The sequence below is a fragment of the Numenius arquata genome, chromosome 13, assembly GCF_964106895.1.
Source record: "Numenius arquata chromosome 13, bNumArq3.hap1.1, whole genome shotgun sequence".
Lineage (NCBI taxonomy): Eukaryota > Metazoa > Chordata > Aves > Charadriiformes > Scolopacidae > Numenius > Numenius arquata.
The window spans coordinates 12,054,171-12,082,122 of record NC_133588.1 but is presented as its reverse complement, the minus strand read 5'-3'; the positions used below and the strand labels follow the sequence as shown (position 1 = coordinate 12,082,122).

At 39.5% G+C, this 27,952-nt stretch overlaps 1 protein-coding gene across 1 annotated transcript in view; it reads right to left on the bottom strand.

The window, feature by feature from the left end:
* Positions 1-27,952, bottom strand: part of ZCCHC14 (zinc finger CCHC-type containing 14) — a 51,112-nt gene that overhangs the window by 10,959 nt on the left and 12,201 nt on the right. The window contains exons 2-3 of the mRNA XM_074157948.1: positions 26,036-26,159; positions 2,448-2,521 (exon numbers count right to left, since the gene is read on the bottom strand). Of these exons, the coding sequence (XP_074014049.1) occupies positions 2,448-2,521; positions 26,036-26,159 (198 nt within the window). The remainder of the gene's footprint in view (positions 1-2,447; positions 2,522-26,035; positions 26,160-27,952) is intronic.

Genomic DNA, 27,952 nt, shown 5'->3' with positions numbered 1-27,952 from the left:
AAAGGGAAAGAGCTCAGCATCTCTTCCCATACGCTTTCTGCATTAAGTCATGACATTCTTAGATACAGAGGCATTTATCGGTTGGTAGACGATTAGTTGAACTGAGCCAAAAGTCAGGATTTTTTGGCAGGGAGAATATCAGCACGAGAGCGGCCAACGATAAGTCCCTTTGGAGTGAAGATCTCTATTCAAGGCGCCTGAAAGCATATGGATCTTCGGCAGCGCTATAGGGGAAGAAGCTGGGTCTATGTGTTTAAGAATCAGGAGGCCGTCTTCTCACATGACACCAGTTTCAATGACAACTGAAAACATACACAAAGTTTTTCCAGCCATCAGAAAGCTGCCAAAAAGACTGATGAGAGTATTTCAAAATATATTACATAATGGAGGAATTTCCTCTCTGCAGAGCTGTTACCCAAAAAGTAAGGGGAAGAAAGGAAAAGGGAAGAAAAGGGAAGGAGAGGAGAGGGAGAGGGAGAGGGAGAGGGAGAGGGAGAGGGAGAGGGAGAGGGAGAGGGAGAGGGAGAGGGAGAGGGAGAGGGAGAGGGAGAGGGAGAGGGAGAGGGAGAGGGAGAGGGAGAGGGAGAGGGAGAGGGAGAGGAGAGGAGAGGAGAGGAGAGGAGAGGAGAGGAGAGGAGAGGAGAGGAGAAAAAGAAAAAAGAAAACTGTTTCTGGTTTTACAAAAGTCTGTGAGGTTTTTTTGTTTGTTTCTTAAAGTTCATGATAAATTAATACTTCTTTAAATTAATGAGAAATTTCAGAAAATATAGGACAAGTTTCTCTTTCTTTTGAATTTTGTAATAAGCCAACATTTGTTACAACTTGTAATTTTCAATACTTATAAAACAATAATGTGAACTGTAAACGTAGGGAACAATAGCATCGCCAAGCGATGCCGAAAACACTAAACTGCTCTGTCTATTGACCTTCTATTGCCAAGCTACTAAACAAAACATTTAATAGTTGGGTTTCTAACCCAGCAAATAGCAATTTATTAGCTCAGCTAAACTATGTGCTGTTCTTTCAGTTACAAGCTGTCAAGTGAAATACTGGTAAAAGTAATTTCTGGTATTTATAGAAAAATTTATAATAGGAAAAGATGTTTCACAAGATGTAACTGGAGTCTAGACAACTGCATACTTCAGGAAGATTTTTAGAACCCCTTGAAAAAATCCTTTCTAATATTGATGACATTTGGAACAATCATGGGATTCAGAAAATTCAGAACGTTATCCATGAATCAAGTCACGCAGAGATTAATGCTCTCAACATCACAAGAAGATGTGAACTGAGGCTCTATCTTGGGTGGGAGTTTTAAAGAAAAAAATTTTGGGGGGGTAAAAGCTGTAGATAATTGAAATTCTACTGTCCATTTTCTTTCGGGTTCTCCTTTTCTCACCAACTCTTTGGCTCCGTTGCCTCATTAAGCAAACCAAAGACATTTTCTGGGCTTTGCATTCTACATTTTGGAATACGTCGTTCCAGCTAGACGGGAGCAAAGCAGTTTGTCATTCTTCCTCACCAGAGCCCAGACTCCAGGCTCCGCTATTAACAGAAGGTTTCACAGAATGAAGTAATCCCTCCACAGAAATTGTGAGCAATGACTGCACCTCCAACAACTGAGTAAAAACAGGGAGGGAGGGGGGGGAAGCCACTTCTCCTACCAGCTTGTGGCTAACCATGCTCATTCCAAAGAAACTATTCTCACTTCCAGTTTGAATTTGTCTGGCTTCAATTTGCAGACAACAGTTCCTCTTGTGCCTTTTTCTGCAAGATGAATGTCCCCTTTACCATAAAATATTTTCTTCCCTTTGAAAATGCTTTTATATGATACTCAAAAGTCATCTTTCAGTCAAGTTCTTTAAGTCTCTCACTACATAGAATTATCCTCAAGCCTTGAATAATTTCCATAGTTGTTTTCTGTACTCTTCAACACCACTTTTAAAACCAGTAAGGTCTGAACCATAGGCACAGTCTCACACTCTCAATGCTGAATGCAAAGATGAATGACCATCCTACCTCTTTTCCCATACGTGCAGCACTGCCCTAAGAGCCTAAATTCTCTTCTTTGTCCAGAAGATTTAAATTCTTTCTAGCTTCTGCACTCCAGCACATTGATATCCGTTCTCTAAGTGTAGCGTGATATCTTCCCCTAAATATATACCTTGTCACAATCTTCTGCATTAGAGGGAATATTTTTATTTTGCCTGTGTCCCATACTGCATCATCCACAAATATTCACCAACAGCAATTTCTGACTACTTCCAAATCATTGATTAAAAAAAGTGACTACCATCTATCCCCCAGGAGCTCCACTAGACCAGTTTCTGGGATCTAAAAATAAGGTTTGAAAAATTAACTCCTCCTGAAGTATCATCCTTCCCCTTCTTTCATAGAAAAAAAAAAAAAAAACAAAAAACAAACAACAACCAATCACCAAAACTTACCTCAAAGGAATATTCAACATTTCTTTCACTTTTCTTGTGTGCCAGTCCCTTTAATTCCACTTTTTCAACACTCACTATGAAAAAACAGAGAGATTAGGAGAATGAGGAGGATATTCTCACGTGCATGCAAAAGCGATTACTCTTTGGTAGCACCAGGACTTGCCTCGCTGGGCAGATGGGAAGGCTGGTACCACTGCTCCGTGACACTCTCGATTCCAGCCTTAGCAAGGCTTCTTTTCAACCGGTACCCAAACCAATACACTCAATGCAAAGGTCTTTACCTCCCCATGGCCTTATCATACCGCTCATCGGCGTAGTAACAGAACGCTGCACAAATACATGGATTCATCTTAATAACATCAAGAAGCAAATACCATCCCTCTGAGGGAAAACTGGCACACAGAGAAACGAAGACGGGCAAAAAGTCACCGTGTTTTCAGAGGCTGATTTTGCAAGGGGTTCAGTGTGTTTTTATCGCTGTGCTGACATCATGATTCCTCTTTGCCCTTTCATGGAAAATTTCAGCCTCAATTACCACAATTTGAGTAAGTTGTCAGTAAAAACAGGATCTTACTGTGGAAAGGGTGGAATAACAGTACAGGTCACTGCTTCCATGCCCATGTATGATACGCAGCCTTTAAAGACATGGTCTTATGCATCAGATACTTGATACGGTAGATTCATGGAGACTCTCATTTCCCAATACGCACAGATCAGAAATTCCACGACGCTAAACTTTACAAAGATTATTTTACTGACTTTCTATTTCTCTTGCAAGTTTCTCCTGCCTTTTGACTGCACACATGGGGATACACAGACAGAATTTTTCTTATAAAAAGCCAATTTACATTGCTTTATAAATTCAAAAGCAATTATACTAAAATAAAGTCACTACCATTTTACCTCCAAGAGACAGGCACTTGAAGGGATGCGTGCTGTGTATATTGTGTTTCTGCTCTGCGGTTCTAACAAGCGAAACCCAGAGCCCTACCACTTTGTTTCCGGGGAATCACCATTTACAAGATGTTTACCTGTTTTCGAGACTATTTGTACACTATATTATCTGCAAGACTCAAACCTATATTTAGCATGTATCACTTCCTCATAACACAACTGCCTGACAATACAGTTGCAGTGCCAAAGTCACAGTGACGATGTTACACCAGGCAACCTGTTCCATCAGCCCTGCAGCTCCCCATTCCTCGCAGGGAGACTTCAGCCAAAGCCACCCCGGTGCCCGTCTGGAGCTTGATTTTCCTCTACCTTAAAACAATTGTGACCTGAAGTCTTTATTGTGGCCATCTTGGCTGTTTTGAAGATCTCCTCTCTGAGTCTTATTTATTTGCAGTCGAAAAGTTTAGAACTGGTGAGCTTTAAATAGATTTACAGATGTTCACGCTGGTCTTTAAAATACAGAATTAACATTCATATGATCATCTCAACCGTTCCTTCTCCACCTAATTCCCAATTACAATAACATAAAACTCTGAGCTTATGAATAATGTCAGTTCACTACTTACTACTTTCTGCTGCGTATTATGCTTTTTGTAGAGACTTGCTCCTCTTAAAGTTTTCAGCAGATTCCTCTCTACTGTGTACTACTGTGCTGTTACACCGCACGCTGAGCACCGCAGGAATACATCTTCTGCACACCAGATATTCATGAGCTATCTAGACAGTATGTAGCACCATGAAGATTTAAACATGCACATGGTTCAGAGGTTTTCTTGCCATTTTAAGAAAAAAATCTACCTCGGCACAATTTGCTTAAGAGAATTCAGGGCACCCTTAATTGTGATCACAGTTAAAATATACTGAATATTGATGGGAATTATATGCACTTCAGAATTATAATGAGAAAGAGCTTGTAAAGTGGATATTGAGAGGGGGTATCACCATACTGTCGGTGAAACAGCTGAGGGATGAGCAAACAACATGTAGAAAGCCTAGTGCCAACTGCTGCAGCATCTGTTTGTGGAGTAGGACAAAGAAAGCCGGAAAGTCATAGCGAGTGTTACTTCACATTTGTCCTTTATAGCAACTCCAGCCTCACTTTGCTGAACTGTTCTTACCATTGGCATTTCTACAGTACTCAAATACCATCCCTTCTATCTAGTCATTACTCCTCTACAGCAATTCGAGCAAAATAGGATTACCTATCAATAAAAAATAAAGCTATTTCTGTTTTACTACGTGGATTAATAACAAAATTTAAATCACCTCGTGGATTCTGTTGTGCTGACAGTTACATGACCTTTTCACGCTAAAGTTCTGGGCTGAACTTGTCCACTCAATGTAACGTGCTGCCATGAATTTATCCTCTGGAAAATGGTTGCAATTAGCAGAGGTTGAACCATTAGGTAGATACGTCTGCACTGACTGCAGTGATTCTAAACTCAACCTTGTAACATTAGTGTCTGTTGTAGATAATGAAATACAGTTCACTGTGCAGCAGAAATACGCTTCTAGGGACAATTGACTGGATAATTTCTAATATTATACAAAGTGCCCCCCTAATTTTCTCCCCACTAGCTAATCCTGTGAAAAATATCATCCATCCAAAAAATTCTAGAGCTCTTGTTTCATTTGTCAAGTTGCATGTTTTTGTTATGTGGCCTCTGACATACTCTTTGTATTACTTAGCTTGTGGTGGATTTTATTAAAATAGCCTTCCTAAACCTACCATGAAGCTTAACTTTATTCAGAGCAATCAATCATACAAAACTCAGGAAGAAAAAGGTGCTATCTACCACGCAGGAGTGAGTGGGTATTAAATTTGCTGTCTAACAAATTATAAAGTAAAGAAAAAAAAAAAAAGAGAGAATTGTTTTTACCGTATTTACTCTCAAAAGCACAGGAAATTGCTCAAAGAGCTGAGTCTACCCAATATCGCTATAAATGATTCCATGACCAAGAAAACCTTTGTACAGAATTACAGACACGTGATACTGTTGTCTCTTCAGGATGCTGAATTCAGCAACACTTAGGCTTCCCAACCTAGGGGATTTTAAAAAAATAAAATTAACATTTCTAGTTGAGGAGAGAGTCAGAGCAAGTGTATTTGTGCTATTTTAAAATCCAAGCTTTAGGTCCGGAACTATTCAATGTGAGCTCATCCACAAGACACTCTCCACATCAGGGGTTGTTGTTGTCCATGGGGCAGACCCCGAGCAGAGCAGCCTGGCAGGGGATCGGTGACAACACGAGATCTCGGAGACATACCCTTCCATCTGCTCCTCTCCTCCAGCATTGCCCTGGAAAACGAGCCAGGAAAAGTGCTTGTGTGTGTGTGTGAGTGTGTGTACATGCCTCCCTCAGTGCTGGGCTTTCCAAGCTCCATTGGCAGAGGGACACAGGAGACTTGGTCATAGAGATTTATCCGTAATTAACCCTGGAAATTAATGCAGGTAAGTGGAACAGTAGGATGAGATCACAAACGATATATGAAAGTGATATAAGAATACAAAGGAAGTTTCTGGAAGTTCATTGCTGTAGGAGAAACCCCCATAGAGGCTGTGGCACCCTCTGTGTTACAACTATCCTGTGGGATCATTTAGAAAAGGGCAGAGATGCTGGGATGTGGAATCATAGAATGGTTTGGGTCGGAAGGGACCTTAAAGATCATCTAGTTCCAACCCCCCTGCCACAGGCAGGGAACACCTTCCATCAGACCAGGTTGCTCAAAGCCTCATCCAACCAGGTAAAACAGATCCAGTGAGTTTGAAGATGTTTCATTCAGTTCCATTTTCCTATTTTAGCCTGGATTTTTTACCCATTTGGCTGATATTAGTGCATTTGTCATCTCATCAGTTGAGTGTTTCTGTGAAGGCTCAGACAACTCCTTCTCCCAACCAGGTATTAAACCTCTGGCTTCCTTGATGCCAGCCACTGAGCAGCATCTCTCTTCTGAATGACCAGGATCTTGGACCTTCTCCTTCTAAAATGTCAGCGGCTACATAAAGTGAAAGACCCATTCAAATACTTTAGGCTTAGCTGCTCCTGGCAGGCCAAGGTCAGGGTAAAACATGCAACGGATGTGGGCAAAGCAGAAAAGACATCATTTTTGGAAGCCACCTTAATGTCCCATTGTAGGTGGTGTTTTTTATAACTCCCTTCTTTCAATTTCTGCATCAAGTCACTGTTAACCAGTAAAAGGACTAGAAAGATTAACGCCTCAATCGACGCTGAGAATGTCTGCGTTCCTTCTGAAAAAGTAAAGAATTCAAGAAAATCACAAGTGTTGATTGAAGGCTAGCCCCTGTTAATAACATCCAGTATTTCAGCACTAACAGCAGCGCTTTAGAATTAAATCAACCATCCATTCCACCAGTTCTACTGTGCAAATCAAGATAATTTGTACCATTATGTTTTTCCTTTGATTTCATGAATACCTTTATACAGGGCTTTTCATTTTTCTTTTAGCAGTTTTCTTTACCAAAAGAAAACATACATGAGAGTCTAGAGCTTCTTTTGTGCAATACTAGTTAAAAATTACAGGTAAAACTGCAAAGCAGGGGCACAGCACGAGAGCTGAGCAACTGGGTTAAAGTGAATGCCAGTGAATGACTACTAGGAAAAATTTATTTACCACACGGTCTGAAGGAGTAATTTCTAACTCTATACCTATACTCTATACTTATTTCCCTTTTTATTAAGTCATCACACGTAGGTTGAGTTTACATGGCATGTAGCACGGAAATGCTGTTTTCCAACATTCAGGTGGTAAAATGTGAGTGCCATGAGACTGGGTTGAACCTGAGACATGGTACTTGACAAAAAAGCAGAAATGCTACCATTTATTTTTAAGCAGGAAAAAAATCCTAAGTAAAATTCTTTAGTTTGTTATACAAATACATAATCATAATTAATGCTTCTGGATTTAAGGATTTATTAGTTTTCATGCATGAAGCTGTGCCTTCATGGAAATACACAAACACAGCAAATGAATTCTTGCTGAAAAGGTCTAACCGACAAAAAGGAACTAATAAAATACTTTCCACATCCTTGTTTACACAGAAGTGGTAACCAAAAATGCAGCACCAAGACTTTCACATGCCATCTCCTCTTGTTTTTCTAAAAGAAATACTTCAAAAGCAGCATTGCTCAATCACTGCTGTGCATTGGACATCAGAAGGTAACCCCAAGTGACTGCACAAAAACTGGAAACAAAAATCCACAAAGTCTTCCCTCTCAGCCCTCAAACCCACCAGTATTTATATTCCCATACATACAGGCAAAAGTCAGGGAAACCAGGAGAAAGTTTATTCCCTAGTTTCAAAGCATATTTATGGTCACAAAGCACATGAAATTGCAGTTTGGTGGTTTTTTTAACAGAAAGATCAACTGAATTGAAGCTGAGAAACTAAACTAAGTATCAGCTTAAGAGGGGGCTTTTGCCTGTTTTTCAGAAAGCTTCCTGCCTTCAAATTTCTGATCTTTCTAAAGCTTTTTATCTACCTTATGATGGAGAACGAAAAAAAACCCTAAGATATACCCTTCTTATCAGCAAATACATTAATCCTCTTCTGCCACAAACATACTAAGTTTTCTGATCAACTAAATTTATTTTATTTCCCTAGCCTCCTACTTCTTGAAACTTATTCATTAACTGGAATACCGGAGGCCTGAAGAAAACTTGCAGAATCAAATATTAGTTTTTTCAAAGCACACACAGAAATGGTTGGCCAGAGTCTGTAAGATGAGCAGATCAGTGAGAACCAAGAACTAAATGACTCGGGTATTGATCAGCATCTTCCAGGTTGCCCAGAGCTTGGTGTTGATGGTACGTCCCAAAGCCTCAAATGAGGTCCATCTCATGTTTATTTACTACAATTGCTTTCAACAAATCAGAGAACTATGACATAACTTGTAATGGTTTTGTCATTAAAGCCAGAAGAGAGCTGGCACTGTTGATCTGTCCCTGAGACTTCTTCAGAGGAAAGATTTCGCTGGAAGAACATCCCCAAGGCCTCATTTCACCAAAGGCTCAGACGAACTTTCAAACTTGGACCTAACAGGCTCTGAATCACTAAATACTAAGAGGATGACACAGAAACCATTCAACTTGAACTTTGCTCTATTCAACAGCCAGCAAAAGCACACCTTGGATCGCTCCACGACACATTAACTCACACACAAACTACTCCTTTTAGGAGACACCCAACCTGCATCAAAATATTGATGGGCCAGAGTTCAAATAATGTAACAAGAGATGCTCACTGGTATGTAGTGTTCATACTTAGGGAAACTGTGCTTCTGGGGAGGGAAAGAACATGAAAAGGCAGAACATATATTTTTAAAATGCAAGTGTCAAACAATTAAAAAGTATTAGAGGTAAATTTAAGTGACAAGTGCCTATCACTCAGCTATGAGCTTGTCTGTCTATAGTTACACTAGAGGAGAAAAAATGCTTCCACTTGAGAGCATCAAGAACTATGCTTAGAGAATTTCCTTAAAAGTGAGGGGAAACGGGTAATGAAATTTTCTTTTTGAAAATAATGTTATTTTACTTCTTCTGGAAAAAGTCAAATATAGAAAGGGATGAAGCAATTCTCTCTTCAGTTCACTACATTAAGCTGTCATGTAAGAATGACCTTTCATGATTATATTAGCAGTGAAGAGAAATGATATCTCATTCTCAGAACTCTCCAGACACAGCAGGGTGATTTATTAAGATATTAACCCATTTTCACATAATACAGTGGTTATGGATCGAGAAAACATCGTGTGAAAAGGCATAATTGGAACAAAACCTCTATGCAAATATAAACCTGCTGCTGCTAAGAAATTTTTAAAATGAACCATAAATTATACAGCATTTACTTCCCCCTTCCAAAGAAGGGGCAGAAAAATAGTGGTTGATGTGAAAGCATAGTGAGATCTTTGCTTATTCTTCCCACATCAGGTACCTTCAAAGTACTCCATGAAGCCTGAACCATCCAGGAATCAAAGCCTATGTTCCAGGGAGAAGACTGCTATATTTACCGTATCTTTGGAACCTAGTAATGATGACAGCAGTACAAAAATCATTGAAATGCTCTTGAAAAAAAAGTCACACATTCACTCGAGACTCCAAATGGAGCAGTCATTTTCCGATTACCGAATTCTTTAAACCAAGTATCCTGCAGGAACTAATTCTGCCTGGCTAACACAAATTCAGGAGACAGGACTAATTACCGTCACAGCTTTCATTTAGAAAAACAAAGGAGGGAAAATTTAGTATTCTGCCCCATTCCTGTGACGGAAGCTCATGAAGCAGCCCACGACCCGAGAACTACTGGCTGGCAGTTACTGAACACGTATCACTTGTTGCTCCTGCATTTCCACTTTTTGGCCTTTACTTCTCTTAAGATTAAGAGTTTGTGGTTCCTTAAAAGTCAATACTAAGTTGATCTTTTTCTCTTCATAAGACAGATGGTTTTGTGGAAAAAAAGGGAGAAAAGAACACAAGTTTAAAGTATGTTGGACTTGTTAGGACTCAATTCAGCCTCGTAACAGGGTCCATCATCCCGTTTTCTGCTGGTATCTCTTAAGACTGAAAGTAGAATAGCAGAGAGCAGCTTTTCCATGGCGTTTGCTTGAAAAGCAAGCTCCAGCTAGGAAAAAACTCATAACCAAACAGAACAGTTTTACTAGTTTGCAAGAAAGTTTTCCGGCTGGCTCTTGCCTCTACAAAACCACACAGGAAGACACTGGAAATTAAAGCTTCATGGACATAATGAAAAATTTCTGTTAGCAGCAACATTAAAAGAAGAAACACTCTTAGAACTGTCATTTTTCTTTGTAAGAAATAAGAGTTCTTCCAATTTAGAGAATATTTAAAATGAAGAACAACACGTACTTATGAGTTTAAGTGACAAGCTAATCCTACTTTTAATTTAAAGCCAGACTGAAGACTATGAAGCACAATATTCCACAGGAAATAATTACCCAGCTTTTAAACAAAAAAATAAAAAATATCAAGGACACTGCATGCCTTTTGGCAGCATATAGGAAGCAATAATATGCTGGGATTGTATCACTCGCCTCCAGTCAAACTAGTAGTTTTCATGTTCCTGCGATTTCCCAGTTTGGCTTATCTACCTTGCCAACTAACTGACCTTGTTTCTCTAAAAAAGACAGATTAAAAAAAAAAATATATCTGTATATCTTAGCTTCTAAGATTTTAATTGAATTCATACATTGTTTTGAGTAATACTGAATGATTCTGTCAGCACTTCAAGCCAACCACAAAAGCCAATCAACCTAAAGAATGGTTTCGAAACTCCACTGGGTTCAAAAGCTTAAATAAAACAAAAAGCTGGCTGTACTGGAGGCTGGAGAAGACTCCCATCTGGAAAGGAAGATGTAAAATCCAGAAGAATCAGCCAGCTGCTTTCAAAGTCAAGATACAGCTTCAAACAATAATTTGAAGGCTTTTCTTACCAGATAACTTCAGGCCAAGAGTACTAACTTTTGCCTTACTGCTGCTGAACTGCCTGCCATCACCACTGAAGAGACAACTGCCTTACAAGTTGCCTTGTTTCTTTTCTAATGCCAGAAAAAGCTTTTAGAGAATAAATTATCCAGGAAGGGCTGCTGTATTGGACATATTTGTGTAACAGCCCCGCTGCCTTACTAAATCTGAGCACCAACATATGCCACTAAACAGGTGCTGTGCCTTGAAACATATACTTAACCAAGGATATGCTGTTGAAATATATATAATAATGCTCAGGGCAGAAATAGAGCTATGACACAGAGCCAAGAAAGGCTGCAGGAGTTTGACATTAGTTAGGGACAATTAAGCAACAGGTAAACAGATTCCTCAATTCAGTTTTGAACAAGCAGCTCTAATCAAGCGAAGAAGAATCTCTTTATAATGTCAGGCTGAACATATCCAAAAAGAAATCCTGAACTATGTTTTTTAATACCATGGAAACACTTTGGCATTTTCAAGCACGATTTTAGGTAAACACTTGCAACACTGAAGGCTTAAAGGTATCCTACAACAAATTCTGAGCCACCAGTCACAGTGTTTGAAATTAAGCATGTGCTCAGATTTTGTTGCTTGCGGGCTGGGGGACTGCTTTTTTTTTTTTTTTTTAAAAAAAAGCACTTCAGAATTCAATTTGTAAAATATATTTACTGCCTAATTCCCCAAGCTGGCTAATTCTACATGTAACTGCATCTAATTAACTATTTTCATACAACTGAGAAAAGCATGTGTAAGTTATGAATGCAGCTGTGTACTTAATTTTCTTAGAAATCCGGCCCAATGACTCATCTTCCTTCTCCAATTTAACAAGAGAAGACTTCTCCGGAGGAACGCGCAGCTCATTTTGAAATGTATTCCTGCAAAAGTGACCATAGGCCCAAACATTCAGTTCGAAGGCAGCTTCAGTAACCGCTAGCATACATTCTTGTATAGGCAATTAAAATAAGCAGGCTACCCATATCTCATTACACAGCACATGCTAGTAAAAATATCTCTGCAATCAAGAGAGATGTTCAACATTGTATATAAATACTTTTAACTTACTGGATAAGCAATATGCAGTTGTATATTTAGTCTAGTTTTATCTGTCCAAGTGATTATTTTATTTGCTGTTCTTAGATCACTTTTAAACAAAAATTTGGCTTTGTTTCATATTTTTAAGAGAAGGTTAACTCATCCTAGAGAAGCCTTATGCTTGCCTAGAAAGGATTTTCTCTGGCAGATAATTCACTGAACCCCCGCAAACCCAAAGCAAGCCAGATTATTAGTTCTAATCTGAATGCTACATTCACCTACAAAACTAGAAATGCAAAGTCCGTTTTCCATGGAAAACACCCTGGGTAGTGTCCGTCCTTTCCCTAATCACTGTTTTTATAGGCAAGTGCACCAAACTCCAGAAAACCCAGGCTTCGCTGAATCCCAAACGTCACTAGAGGAAACAAACCCTATCCATCTGAAGCCTTTGAAGTTGGTGTGTCTGCATGGAACAGCCGCTTTCCCCAAGCTTAGGAAGGGAACACAAACCTCCTCAATGCCCCCTGAAAGGAAACCAGCTGGGGAGGGAAAACAGGACACACTCAGGTAGTCACCACAGCTGGGAATCCGAGCTGGCCTTCGCTTTGAAGTCTGGAGCAATGTCCTAAACACAGATGGACAAACTGAGTCACCCACCAGTGAAATAATGCAAGATGCCACTTTTGAGTGCAGTTTGAACTAACAACAAACCACCTTTTTTTTTTTTTTTTGCAGGGTGAGGAAAATAGGAATTGAGTTAAGGTTGCCTACTGCCTGTTAATTTCTCCTCATCACACAAGATTTTATTCAAGTCTTCTGGGTTCCATTTGGATAATCATAATCCACTGTTACTCCTTATTAACAAGACAAAATCCTCACTGCATAAAAACAAGTACAGTTTTAATCAATCGCAATTGCATCCGTTGAGGATTTGCCCAGCAAAGCTTGAAAGTCACCAAGTCAGGACCTGAACATTACATGTGTGTATATATATTAATTATACATATTATATAGACATATGGTTTGTGGTTTTTTTTTTTTTTTTCCCTACAGCAGAGTCAAATACAGATTGTGGGCTGCAGAAGGTAACCATATATCGGCAGGGATGGCCCCCTGTCAGTTAGATTACAAGGCAGCAGCTGCTCAGCCAGCACGCCCTGGCTTGAAGGGCAAATCTGGTGATAAAACACCAGGGCGCTGAGATCAGACGGTCTCTGCTCCAGCCTCGGCCAAAGGATTTCTTCAGCTACCTAAAGGAGTTAATAGTTTCCAGCTCCCAAGCAAAAATACAGCAGAAATGTGCATTTCCAACTCCAAGGCACGTGAATACAGGCAGTTAGTCTTGCTTGAAAGACAGCTACTCCAGACTAGCATAGTTTAATGCTCATGTAAATAAGCACGTGCTGTTTTCTGCATTTTTGAGAACAGCATCATCATCTTGAAACTCATGACTAAGGCTGCAATAACAAGTAAGCACGAGCAGCAAGGACAAAGGAATTTTATACCACCTTAGGGTTTGTTTTTTTTTTTTTTTCCTGAAGAATTATAGTGTGAAAACCTTGTTAACAATGAAAATGTATTCTGTTAGCATACTAGGTACAAAGGGCAGACTAAGGGACTAATCTACAATAGGCAAAACCTTGAGTACATACAGTCTTGCCAAGAGCCAGAAATGCATTCAAGTGCTTAGCTCAGTGAGAAACAAACATCCCTCTGCACAACCACTTCTGTGAGGTTCTCCTTTTGTTGGCAATTATGTCCTTGTACATTTTCAGGTCTCTGGTCTCAGGCTTTAATATTCTTGTTCCCTTTTATACTTTTGTATAAATCACTGTTCTTTCATTCTGGATCCCAGACAAGATTTGACCACTAATCCAAAGAGACAGAAAAAAGTTCTAATTTAGCATTTAAGCTTATTTTGAGATACCGTAAGACTATTAGACAACTGTTTCTGTAACACATCTATGAAGCAAACACAAGAGGGAAGAGAAGGCCAAAGTAGATGTAATTAGTATTTGCCAAGGCAGTGAGAATGCCCAGGAACTGAAGTAAAAAGAACAGAAACAAAACAAAACCCATCTACTAAAAACCTCAAAGTCTTGAAGCTTTGAATCTCCACACTTGCCACTGGATTCGTCAGCAGGCGGCACAGAATGAAACTAAATACACTTCTAGCAAAACTGGAGTTTAAAGCTCTACCTCCCCACCATCTTTTGAAATAGCAGGATATCTAGCAAATCCCTGAACTATTTAATAACACGGACAGGAAGAAACACAAACTTTGACCTCCCCAAGCCACTAATACCTATTACATATCTACTCTTTTTTGCAGACAAAGTTCACTTATTACACTCTCCCACGGGACTGTTTACAAGGAAACAAAGTCTGAATGCTTTGCAAATATGGTGGGCCAACTGTATCTGCTTGAATGACACACATTGAATAATTCATCCACAGAAGTGGAAAACACAATAGAGATAATCTTCTAAAGCACTGTTGTGCTTTATGCCATTTCCTTTCAGCTGTGTATATTAATGATGTAATTTTAGCAGGGCTACCCCTTTGAGTTACCGTTAAAAATAGAATCCGCGCCATACACTGATGAAATGCATCCACTCCAGGCGGTGAAGTAATGCAGCAAGACCACTGGTTTTTTTCCAGGGAGATAAAAAAAAAAACAAGTCAGAAAGCAAATGAAACGTTAACCTTTTAGCTTAGCATTTCTGTGCACCTGAGAAATAAAATTTACTGTAATCAAACCCATTATTTTGCATAATTACAGCCTGTGACTTTCCAGCATAAAAGAGCAAGAGAAAATGAAATTAGAAATGAAATGTTACAAAGCACCTCAACAATGCCAAAGTTGACTATTTGTCTCCTCCTCTACTTGTGTGGCACAAGGTAACAGATACACCGTATGGATCAGAGCCACAATTCCTCTGCTGCAGGAACGTGTCTGACAGCACCGGCATCAAACGCCGAAGGGAAGTACAAGACACCCTGCTACAGCAGGCTTGGGCCAGTATGATCCCTTCAGCTTCTCCCAGTTTCCACTATCTGCAATCATCCCCAAACGAGATTTTATTCTCAACTTACTTCTTACCATCAACCCATGAAAAACTCCAGGCTTTCATCACCCCTACAGCTGTCACATCTCTTAATCCAGGTCTCAGTACCCAGCTTTGCTCTGGCATTTTTCAACAGATGCAGTTTATGAGAACTACATTAAGCCTGCATTAAACAGAAGAATCCAGCTTTCTTTAAACAACCGCAAATAAAATTGAATTAATACACAAAATTTCACTGCTTTGACTGTTCTCAGCTTCATTCTTTATTCATTTTGATTCTATTTATAACGAGCCCAATGTTAATAGCACCATTTTCTTGTTTGGCTATTAGCAAAAGGAGGTGTAAGTTATGAGGGCACATACAATTTGAGAAATAATATCTAACTATTTAAGCAAAACAAAGGAGAGGAACTTGCTTCTGTCTACAAAGAGTGTCCACAGAGCCTTTTTGACCACCAATTAAAGAAATCCCTAACATTTTGACCTAAACCTCAGTTTTTTCTCAGAGAGCTATACAAACATTAAGCCAGCCCTGATGTGAAGCAAGAACTAGCCTAGCTTGATGGATACGTAAACAAGACTCTCCAGTAGATCACAAACAAAGCCTTATCTAGAACACAGGAATTGGTAGCTTTTGCAGTGATCCTCAAAGGACATGAGGCACCAATTCCTTCTGTGTTTGAATCTGCAGTCTAAAAAAAAAATAATAAAATTAGCCACTGTCTTCTGACCTGTGAATCAAGGCTGGCATCAGCTGGTAGTCAAGGTGCAGGAGAATACTGTTTAAAAAACATGACCAATTTCCTCCCCTCTAACTGCACACAGACTCATGTGTTACCATTTGCAAAAGGTCTCTCTCACCAGCGTAAGTATTATTACATTTGTTACTTCTTCTTTGCAGTCCATCTGTTCCCTTGTGCCAGATACTGGATGTGAGAAATTATGATCACTTTCATGGAAATAAAGTGTTGTCATTTACTAAATAAGGTCATTTCCAGATTAGAAAGAAGGGAAACAGAGTAAAGAAATTTTTGCTGTAGTAGTAGGGGAAAGAAAGAAAATTGCTGGCAAAGTAAACAACTTTTTTTTGTGACATGTTCTCATCCTTCCTCTCCACCCACCTCCTCCTCTTCAAACCAGATCAGTACATCATGTCAGTGCTCAGTACTAAGGATAATGCATCTCCTCCTCTGACTTACTGCCCTACTTGAAACCAGAATTTATTGTTTCCGATTCCTAGTATTACCAGTTTCTCTAATGATATCTCAAGTCCTGCAACGTCTGGCATCTTTTCCCTACTGTGGTCTGATTCTTTCGAAAACTGCCAGCCTCCCCTGTCTGCAAAGAAAAGCCCCAATGTGGGAATCCTAATGCTGACATCAAAAGTTAAGCAAGAAACCTATTATTTACTTTAGGTTCTCATGAATTTTCAGATCTGGACCCAAAAATCTGTGAGGGATGACAACATTTCTTACTTATATATGCAACAACCTGTAAGAACTCCAGCTACCTATCGATAAAATTACTGTACTTTAAGCCTGTTACCCTCAGGGAGCCACCTTTTGGAGAATAGAATTAATCTAAATGTGAAGGTACATGAAAATAAAAAATGTGCTTTGGAAAATGGCAGATTTAACAAAAAACTGATAAGGGAAGGGAAAGAACATCTACCAGCTAACAACTAACCAGCTAGAAAAGCTTCTTAAGCATGCCATACACAGGAAAATTGCCATTTAGTCATTAGTATACTTGTGACTATGTAAAAACATGGGCAATGACATTATGGTTTTCTAGGAATACATGTGAATCACTCCCAATTTTCTTCTTGAAAGCAATATTCTTGTGTCCAATTTAGTTTCAGGGAAATGTAAATCTAGATAGGATAAGCAAGCCATTAATTTTAGATTCTCGTATACCTGTTTAATATGGCAGTGAGACGGGTTATTTCAAAACAGACATTTCCAGATGTTAAAGGGTGTTAAGTTCTGAAGAGATGCAATGAACAGCTGAGCATTTCTGAACATTTCACACATCCCTTACTCCATCTTCAAGCAGCAGACACAGAAATGTCCAGTCTTAGTGAGCTATGTGCCATCAGGCTGCAGCAGGAACTGCCAGGAGACAAGCATCAGCAGTTAAAGTTCACCTCCATTTTTTCTTGAAGTCCTGCATGACATGTTTTCTACCCTTCAATAAGTTTTTTAAATTTCAAATTTCCTCTCACCCCACCCCCTTCCTTTATAAAGGATTTTCAGTATAAATGAAGGTTTAAGCATTAGTTCCACCAAGATTTACAGCAGGTAAAGTTCTCATTTTATTCTGACCCTGCTACACTTTGTCAGAAGATGCGCTGCATTAAGCCATTACCTAAAGATCTGAGAAAAACTGGTTTTGCTCATTTAATGTAATTTTAATTAAAAGCTCAAGTTTCTTATGTTGTTTCCATTACTGACAGAAGGTCACACTGTTGCTTCCATAGCTGTTGATGTAATGGCTATTAATTTCGTCTGCATTAACAACTAATGTGCCATAGCAGACGCTTCCAGGACTTCATAGACATGAACTGGCAATACAAAAGTCCTTCTAGGAATGTACGTGCCTAAGTGGTGCCTCCTGTGCTTCTGAAGAGCCACGGAAAAAGGCAAATAGCATTAAATATGAATTTATCCTCTCACATCACACATTGACAACTATCCTGCCATTATCTAAGATCAGGAACTTGCTTGAGGAAAGCGTTACAGCAAGCTAAATTCCTTGGCACGGCTGAATTTACCAACATACTGTTCTTAGAATTTTTTTTTTTTCACAGTAGCTGGATTCTAATTCATTATAAACACAAGTATCATCCAACTCCCACTAAAACCAAATTGAACAGGCTGCAGAGTAGTCAAAATAAGTGCTTCATTGTCAAACCTTACTGTAACAGAAAGCTGGTCATTTTGTAATGTTTAATAAGAAAGTTATATTGTTCAGTACACAAATTCAGAATAAGTCTTTAAATAACGTAAGAATAAATAAAAGCAAGATTAATTAGTAAGGAGCAAAATGAAGCCTTTTTTCCCCATGGGTCTGTGCTGTATGTTTCCTCTCTTCTGCAGAGACTCCAGCCCCATATCCCCTACGACAGACCTACAACAATACTGCTTTCCATATCTACCATGTCTACCTTAGATTTTTCCAAGTTTTCCACATATTCCCTAGATACACATAACTAGCTATTTTTCTTTCCCAGACACACTTACCATTGCAAGACACCTGGCCTCTTGCACACCCACTTACTCCTGCTGGATGCCAGTTCACCCTTGAATCCCTACAGTGATGTGCACAGGACTCTCTGGAGCTGCCAACTGGGCAACAACCAGCACATCTTGCCTCTAGTCCAGAAAAAACATACACAATGAGTGGCTGGGCAGAGAAAACAGGATAAGGGCTGAACTGGTCTTACCTCTCCTCTTGATGGAAGCATGAATGAGTCTCTTCTATCCAGACACTACTGTAAATAAAACCTCTGTCAAATCTGAATTAATTCAATCAGCAGGCTCAACAGTTAATAAAGTAGGGACTGACGGAGCTGCCGAGGAAGAGTGATTCCATCACCTTTACTGAGGAAAGACAAGCAAGAAGCCCAAACAAGACTAAAGAAAGAACCACTCGGCAGATTCAAGATAATGCACTTAGGTATATGCTTGATATAAGCATGATTATATGTTAATATGCAAACAAGGCATACGGTATATACACAATCAAAACTGCTTATAGCAAATGTGCATTAGAGAGTCTTCTGTAATACAAACTCAAACCACAGCCATGGGTAAATATATACAGCATGACTTTCCACTGAAGCCAACTCATTGCAGCTCTTGGCCAAGGGGTAGACCTTGGCCAAGACTAAAAGTCTTCATGTGAAGTGCCTGCAAACCACAAAGGGCTGCCTTCGTGAAGGAATCTAGGCCATGAGTTACAAACTTCAGCAAGAAGCACCTTTAAGTATTTACACAGAAAGGTTATGACAACGATTGCATAAGTAGGCAGATAGAAGCCTACGTTTCATTCAGTTAGAAAAGTCCCCATGCTCTTCCCTCCTCTCCCTTTGTATCTTGTCAGGAGAGATCTGGGATCACTGTGACAAGTCTTGGTGTGTGGAAAGGGAGGCAACAAGGATTACAAAGAAATACCGACTACAACCTCTAGAGAGTACAACAGTTAACTTATTAACAGCTAACAATATGAATTTGCCAGAGTCCAAGTAGAGCCCCAGGAGCGTGGAACTCTACTGGCAGCTCTGACACAGCCCGAGTGTGACCTACTCAACCTGGCCTCTGGCTTTGGGGACACAAAATGGGCTTCTATGCCTGCCTACATAAGCAGAGGGTACAACTGCACAATCCGTAAAAGCTTGAGATGAAATGCAGTGTTTTTTAAATTTTTTTAAAACTTAATTGAAAACTCATGAGTATTGTCTTTTATTGCAAAATTAAACCTGCAACCTGAATTGAACTCCCAGCTACAGAAGAGCAAGCTGCATGATTTATGTGACATACAGGCTTCAAGAAATTTCTTAATATACAATAATCTTCTAGCACAGGGGAAAATATGCAACATCAAAACATTTCTTTTGAAGTACGCTAATCCTTGGATTTGGTTGCTAGAATTAACTCTTAGTACTTGATACTCATAAAACAACTAGGATATTAGAGATAGTCGAGAAAGCAACGCCTTGTGTGTGATCTAACAACATACATTGCTGAAGTTTATAAGCAGAGTTCTACTTCAGAGATAAAGTGAACCAAGACATATACAAACAGCTGAAAAATTATATACAGTTGGTAGAGGGAGATTTTTCCTGAAGGATTATCATAGCCTAAATATTTCTTTAAGCCCTACCCTAAGAGTAGACGATCCAATATTGTTGGAGATGATGTATTTACTTAAAAATAGAATAATCCAGCTACACAACTGATGCAGAACAAGGCACTATAAAGTCCGGACCCTGAACCAAAAGGATTTCTGAACATTTTTTTCTCTCCCCCTGTATTTTCTCCCTCCTTTCAGCAGGCTGAACAACTGGTGTCATACATTTCAGGAGGGAAAGACTGTTAATTGCCATTAAATAAGAGAGTTCCCGCAGTCTAGTTTCTTATGGAAAAAGGATGAGTCAAGGAAGTGGGAGATAAAAAAAGGTGCAAGACTGTACAAATACATTTTGCCAAGGAAAATAAATTGGGTAGCAAAAATAGTGGCTAGAAGTTCTTGATAGCTTACATCACACATTTCTGCTGACTATTGTAATGAAACGATTTAGATACCAAAGCTTGCTGCACATAACAGTCATCTTAACCTACCTACAACTCAGATCCTACCTGAGGTCAACAGAATCACTGTACACAAGGATATTTTATGTCCTAATATTAATCCAAAATTAAGTCAATACATTACTGAGATGCATCTTGTCTAAAGTTTGTTTTTCCTCATGTCCACAGACTGCAGCCAGTAAGTCATGTGCTATCCTCTTTATTCTCGCATGTATTCTATCCTATTTATTCAAGCATTTATTCTAGCTTGGGATGCTGTCAAGGCTTTGCAGGACACTGTATGTGGACTAATAGCATTCCTTCGATTAAGCAGGAAGTTTTACTGTGCTCAGCAGGGGTACTAAATGGAGTACAGAATGGAGAATAAAGCCTACTGCACCCATTTTACATCTAAAAGCTTTACTCCTCTCTGTCCACAGAAGGCAGTTTGTGCCTATCATTAGATGCGTGTGTTGCAAGAATTGTGATTCAGCCTCACTATAAAAGGATCACATTTCAACAGTTGCTTCATTCGAAATCAGACTGGCTTGGAGACAATTTTGAGGTTTTGTGTGGCAATAGCGGAAAGGCAAGATAAATATATAGGAAACACAAGAATAAGGGAATTTTTGTCACCTCGCAGAAAATGAGACTTGTTTAGTCGAGAAAACCATCTTCCAGACTGCTTTGTGGAGGAAAACAGTGGTAAGAGCCACCTGGAAAGCCTCAAAGCAGTAATGAACATCTTATAAATACCAACACACAGAACTTTCACTGCAGAAAATTTAAAACAGAGGCTGTGACAAATCAAAATTTTCCTCAGTAGTATGAGAAATTACAGTATGAAGACTGCACAGTCTCCATACTGTAATGTTTTGCAACTTACATTGCCTTTATAATAAAAGATTCTTTTGTTCTGCCCTTCAACATCTGGTCTAATGTACTTTATTCCACTGCGCTTTTGGAAAATATGCTGTGGTCACTGACCATGTTTAATACATTGCTAAAATGTCACATGCACAAGAGTAGTACTTGCCTACGGTGCTACCCACCTAATGGCCAAATCGTTCTGCTGCTTGGAACCTTACAGTAATTAATAACATCTCTGGTGTATGGGAAATTCCTATTGCTTTTTTTTAAAAATACGGAATAAGATGAATTTTTCATTCAGCTTTGATAACCATAACTACTCTCTTTTGGGAATTGCCACACAAGGTCAGAACAACTCTACACCCACAGGCTTGTTATAAATTAGCTCTGTGAATAGGACTCTGGTAGGTGAGATAGCTCCTTCTGGACTTTGGCATAACAACTGAATTTCCCTTAGCTACCAGCAGAGGATTACCTGCAAAACAAAAGTTGCTAGCCAATATACTATTTTTAACCAGTGACCTTCTTTAACAACCTGGGTCACTTGCTACTGGAAAAAGGTTCTGAGGTGGCTCCCCAGAAAACCCAGAGTAAAATCCTGAATATAAGACAACCAGCCTCAGTGCCTTTATCACAATCCCTCTAAGTAAGTTAGCTGATTGTGGTGGTTTAGGCTGGGCTGGCCACTAAATGAACAACAGATGCTCCCTTTAACCTCTCTCCCTTCCCAGAAGAGAAGGCAGAGAGACTTACGGGTTGCAAGAAAAACCCCTAAAACTACTTTAATGGAATAATAATAAAAAGAAAAAATAATAAGAAAATAATGAAATATATAAAATATATACAAAACCAGTATCAAGCTCCCAGGATGACATCATCATCAGGCACTGGGAAAGTCCCAGACTGGACTCCGCGACAGACAGGAACTGGATTCTGGATCTGGATTCAGGAACACACAGATTGGCATCAAAGGCAGAAGAACAGACAGAATCCTCCTCGGACGCCAGCCATAGAAGAAGAGGCTGACCCCTTCGATCCCTCAGCTTTTATCCTGAGCACGATGCAGATGGGATGAAGACCCCGAGTCACCAATCCCATCCACTCCTCCCTGCAAGTGAGACCCCTCTACATTTTTTCCCTTCCAACCCTCCAACTTGGTAAATGAGAAGGTGAGCTGGCCTTGGTTGTTATAGGAATAAGTATACGCAAGAGCCTCTCTGCATACCATTCCTTGGTATTAACTATAAACATCAGGCCTTACCACTGCTAGAAGCAGACACTGTCTGAAAAATACGCTACTAATTTCAGAGAGCACAGTTAGTTAGAAGAGACTTAACCGAAAAGTAGAATTGCTGAAAGTGAAATTGGTTCTGTTCTACCTCAAACCAGGACACCGAGTTTGTTGGCATTGTGCTGGGAAACACAAACCTGCCTATAGAAGGCACCGTCACTACACGCTGCACTGCTGCCTACCCAGCAAGTGTTTGCAGGTGTGAAATCTCATCTCTGAAACTGGAATCAACATTTCTGCCACTGACACCTTCCGCAGCTCTATTTGCGCTGGGTTCAGTTCTTGTAGTATTGCAGAAAAAAAGCCAAGGGCAACCCAAGGAAGACAGTGTGACATCAACCCATGCAGTACGCAAAATATGCCCAGCCTTCATTTGAACATGATTTTTTTTGTTCGGATCAACCCATAGTTAAAACCTGACTACATTCTAGAAACAGTGGAAAGAGAGACTGAAACATCTAACAACACATCCCTCTTGGAATTTCAGTTACATGTAACATAAGAATCTATCTGTATTTGCCTCTGTTCTTGACCAGTGAGATCTGTCAATACCTTAAAAACCTGTATATAAGCCTGTCTGCAGCTTACAAGCACAACAGCCAGTCCCTGAGAAGTCACCACTTCCTAAAGTTACCACCAGTTAAAATAACTTCCACATCTGTAAAAACAGGTTTGAACAATCCTAAATCACCAATCAAAAAATACAATTAAAAAGCACAATTTACACAGCTTGTTACAGCTATCAGACTTCAGAAGAGTTGTCCACATCCTTCTGTGTCAATACCCATCCTTTTTTTTTTTCTAAACTTGCATAGGACAAATTTTTGAAATTTTACAAAAGTAAAGGCCAGATAAAGCACAGATACCTGAAACGCTTATGTCAACAGGCACAGCATCTTCCTAGTGTCACAACTTTTACTTTGTAGAAATGTCCATCTGGTTTACCTTGCTTTAGCACCAATACATGCAGAAGGGAAACTGGGCTTTAGCTAAGGCTGAAGGACCAGCGTAGAAAAATTGGAGAATTCTGCTAAATAACCATATGATTGCCCCAAGCTGGGCACCACTCCCAACAACTTGGGCATTACAGCATTGATCCATTACCCCAATGCCTGACAGCGTTCCCAGTTAGCCGGGCCTCTGAGATAAAAGGAAACATTTAGGGACTTCTCAGACTGACACTCATTTTATAAATTCGTTTCCCAAGGCAGCAATATTCTCTGCAGATAGGATGGTGAAATTATTCAGAAGTTATGTATTTGACAAGTCTCTACACGAAGCATGTATGAATGTTTCCAGCTAACAACTTAATGCAAACACAAGTGCAAACAGGCTTCTACCACAGTTTGTTAAAGAGTATTCAGCAATATACTCCACTCTTGTCTCTCTCCCATGTAGAAACTTGAAATTTTATGCTAAACACTAGTTTCAAAGTGTGGATTAAGGAAAATACAACCACTGATAGCATTCGGGTCCAAGCCTACTACAAACCCACTCACTGTTCAACTATGTACAGAGTACATTATGTCACTGACATTTCTACAGATCAGGATTAAATCCATTCACTGGATTAATACAAACTGTCTCTAATCCAACTAAGAACAATGGATACTGCACCTCTCCTGGGCTCTCTCATTTTTTGTCTGTTTCAGCTACAGCCTTTTTAACTGAGACACTTCCAGCTCCAGTACTTTGCCAAGAAAGGAATGACGAACTTCGGCAGCTTGCTGTTTCTGACCACAAGGGAGAAGAAATCCTGTCCCCTCAAGCTGTCTGAAACAAGACTTACTAGAAAAATATCAACACAAGAATTACAGAACTGGTCAAGCAACCTGTCCATCCCATACTCTCATGGCTGAATTTCATGTGCTCTAAAAAAGTAGGGGGTCCTGCTAAATTAAGAGATGCGTCTGTTTGCTAGGAGAATTAGAAATCTGCAAGCGAGAAATGGTGGCTCCAGGCTGGCAAATAATCCAGAGGCAGAACTCGCTACGAGACAGATAGTCATGTATCAAGGAGAACTCAACACAATCTTTGGTGCTGGTGAACCAGAAAGCAGAGTATCAGTTAGTAAGAAAACCGTACTTGTACCACAACATCTTTTACCAGCTATCACTAAGGCAAATCTTATAAATTAAAAAGCTACATTCTCTGAAAACTAAGCAGGTATTCTATAAGAGAAAAACAGATCAGAGGAAAAGCTAATTAATTTTCACAGTGTACCATGACTAATCTTGGCATATATGGTACTGGAATAGCAATCACCGAGTACAAATGAAAACAGTGTTGAACCCTGTCCTATTTTTAATCAGATGGAAGCCACAAACCGAGCCATGCTTCTGCTTAGTGTTGCATTTTCTTCTACCCTGATAGCTTTTACAGCTGAAGAAATAGCTACTTACAGCACTATTCTGCTGTAAAAAATTATTGGTACTTACAGCTACTGGGATTACAGTTGAGTATGTCACAGAAAAGGAGGTCTGGCAGAGGCAAGCTAAGAACATTTCCTTGGGACATTTAACCCTTTCCAAGCTGTATCAGTTCCTCTGAATGAAGATGTGCTTTGAAAATCTTGATCACAATTTACGTGGTATTAAACTGTATTTGCAAGGTTACGCAGCAAACCAGTGGCAGAGAAGTAAACAGAACTCTGAAGACCAAGTCCAAATCAAAAAAACCCCAACAATTTATATGACAATATTTTTAATGACATTTGAAGGCAATACACCAGTGCTGGCAATGTGATGGTGTATTTCCCCTGCATTAGTTGTGCCATACAGAGCTATTTTTATTATTACCACAAAGACTTCACAAAAGCCATTCTACACAAATAGCAGCTCACAGTTCAAAGACTTTCCTCACTTATCGGTGCTTTTTGTGTGCATTAAACAAAAATACTGTTAGTCACATTTTAACCTAGACATTTTAATATCTGTAATCATAGCCTGGAGTGCAGAAATGGAATGCATGCCTATTAACTCAAATTTGCTAAGCCCACTTTTTAGCCAGGTCAGTGTGCAATATAATATTACAAAAATAAGACTTATTTTGTGACAACATTCAGGGTGCACATGAACTATAAAAGGTGCAAGCTCACTCCCCTATCCTCCACTCCTCTTCCCTCAGCTTCTCACTTTCACATTCTTGGGAACCAAGAGCAAGGTGGAAGTGGAAGCCTAACTGCTGTTTTAAATGCCTTCTCGTCTCCCCAGTAAAGCAACACTCATCACCATATGCTTCATCCGAGAAATAACCTGCTACTATAAGGATGCGAGGTGGAGTGTCAGAGATACTCACTCTTTGAGAATGTAATATTTCAGGAGAGCTGAACTATATTTTATCTCACAAGGAACTTTGTTTATTTCCCAACAGAAGAATAAGTACACTTGTGTCTCACTGACCATTTTTTCACTGATACACTAACACTTCCTACAAAAACCCTTCCATGACTTCCTTTGCTCAACCCAATCCAGAAGCAGCAAAATTCCAGTCTCCAATCAATTAAAATACTGCTAATCGCCATCAAGAGATAGGAGTTTGTCCCCCCACTGGAAACACACATGCGGAAAAGGACACACCTTTGGAGTGTTTCCCCGAAGGCCTCTTGGGTAATGACTCCTCAATGGAATGTGTTGATGTATGTAGTACATTTTCCAAACTGTTACTGACACTGTTGATGGGGGTCTCAGACCTTGGAGTGACCTGGAAAGAAAAAAAAAAAAAACAAAACACAAAAATGCAATAAACTGAGGGAATGAGCAAACATCACACCTTCCTCCAGAGTGAGCAGAACCACTTTGAAGGCAGTCAGGAGACATTTTCTTCTTTTAAAACCAAAGGGTGTTACTATTGATATTCCAAGTAACCGTTCAGGGGAGTTGTTTTAGTCAGCAGCTATTCACAAATCTAGATTATCTTGGCTAATCTATAAAGCTACTTAAAGTATAATTCTTTTTTAAACAATAGTCACAGCAGTCAATAGAGATATTGCAAGACCCTTAACCTCTCCACACTGCAGCTCTTAACTTTTCAACAAGAAAGCAAAGGGAAAGGAGCTCTTGGAAAATATCCTTTTTATGTTACGTTACCTATCCACACAGATGCAGAGCCGAGGCATTTCAAAGTATCTCCACACAGATCACAAGGAATGAATTCCAATTTAGCAAAATCTAATTTTCTTGTCTTTGCCATTTAAAAGCCTGCTATCATGAGCGTATTTCAATGAAAAACCGCACACTAAAAATGTGCCACGCGCAAGGCTGCATCATCAAACCAGACTTCATGGCCTAATATGTACCTTCTAAACTGCATTTAGCAGAAGAAAACATATCCTCACCATTACTTAAAACTACAGAAACTAGCGTAAGTCATTAGAAAAAGCAGAGTTGAAGACTGTCCACTTCAGCTGCTGTCCAGGAGAGCATTCATAATTATGTAGCAACACATTAAAACATCTATTACTTGTAGTATAACAGTGCCCGCCTCATGAGCAAGGCAATTACTCTCTTGTTTACTAGGTAATGAGAAGCTGAAGTAGATGAACAGTTACATTAGCAGTACTGAAAACAAGGGTTTAAGTATCTTGAAGAGGAAAGTGTGCTTTAAAGAGGTAGTTCAGGCTAACAAAAGCCCTCGCACTAACTAGTGCATTGCTTGAATTTCAATTGCCACGTTTTGAATAACGTGAAACCCTGGTATGGAGATCTGTAATTAGAATTAAACGTGGATTTTAGCCTTTCACAAATCACAGGAGAAAAGGTGCATCTCAACATAACGAAAGCAGCTATCCTTTATTCATGGTAACTAATACCAGCGACTGCGGGTCCCTGTAAGGAAAAGGGCTCACTCAGACCCTGATTACTTGAGTCAGTGCCATGAGTTAGGACAATTTACGCTTAAAACAATACTTTGCTCACCCTACCTTTAGCATTACGTCATCAACATCAACTAGAATACACAATCCAAGTCAAAAATAGCACATCCTTACCGCTACACAATATACAATAAACCTATTGTAAGCTCCATTTTAAGACTGACATGTATAGCTTTGTATGCCGTTTAAGGCAGCAGCACAAGTGAAAGACTTGGTACACTTGACATCCAGAAAAAAAAGCTTATATATGCAAAGAAATCAATTCAGAAAGACAGATGAGTGTCAGAAGAAAGTATCTGCTTTCCTTTTCAGCGCTTAGAAGTAAACTTTATTTTTGATCAAAAAGTAAACTATATTTCTTCAGCACATCTTTCCACCAATAACAAAATGTTAGTGTGAAGGTTTCCCATTAGAAAGACCAGCCATTAAACTTTAAACTTGGAGGGTGGAGAATAGTTTAAATCTCTTTGCCAAAGTCAGTCTTTACCACAGCTTATCCCACAGCGTCTCTCTCCTGGAGCTCATTAAACTCTCGCTCCGGTGGGTGGCTGCTGAGAGGAAGTTCCAGTGGACTGAGCAATGACACCATCATCCTCCTGGCAAGGGGAGGTGGCAGAAGAGC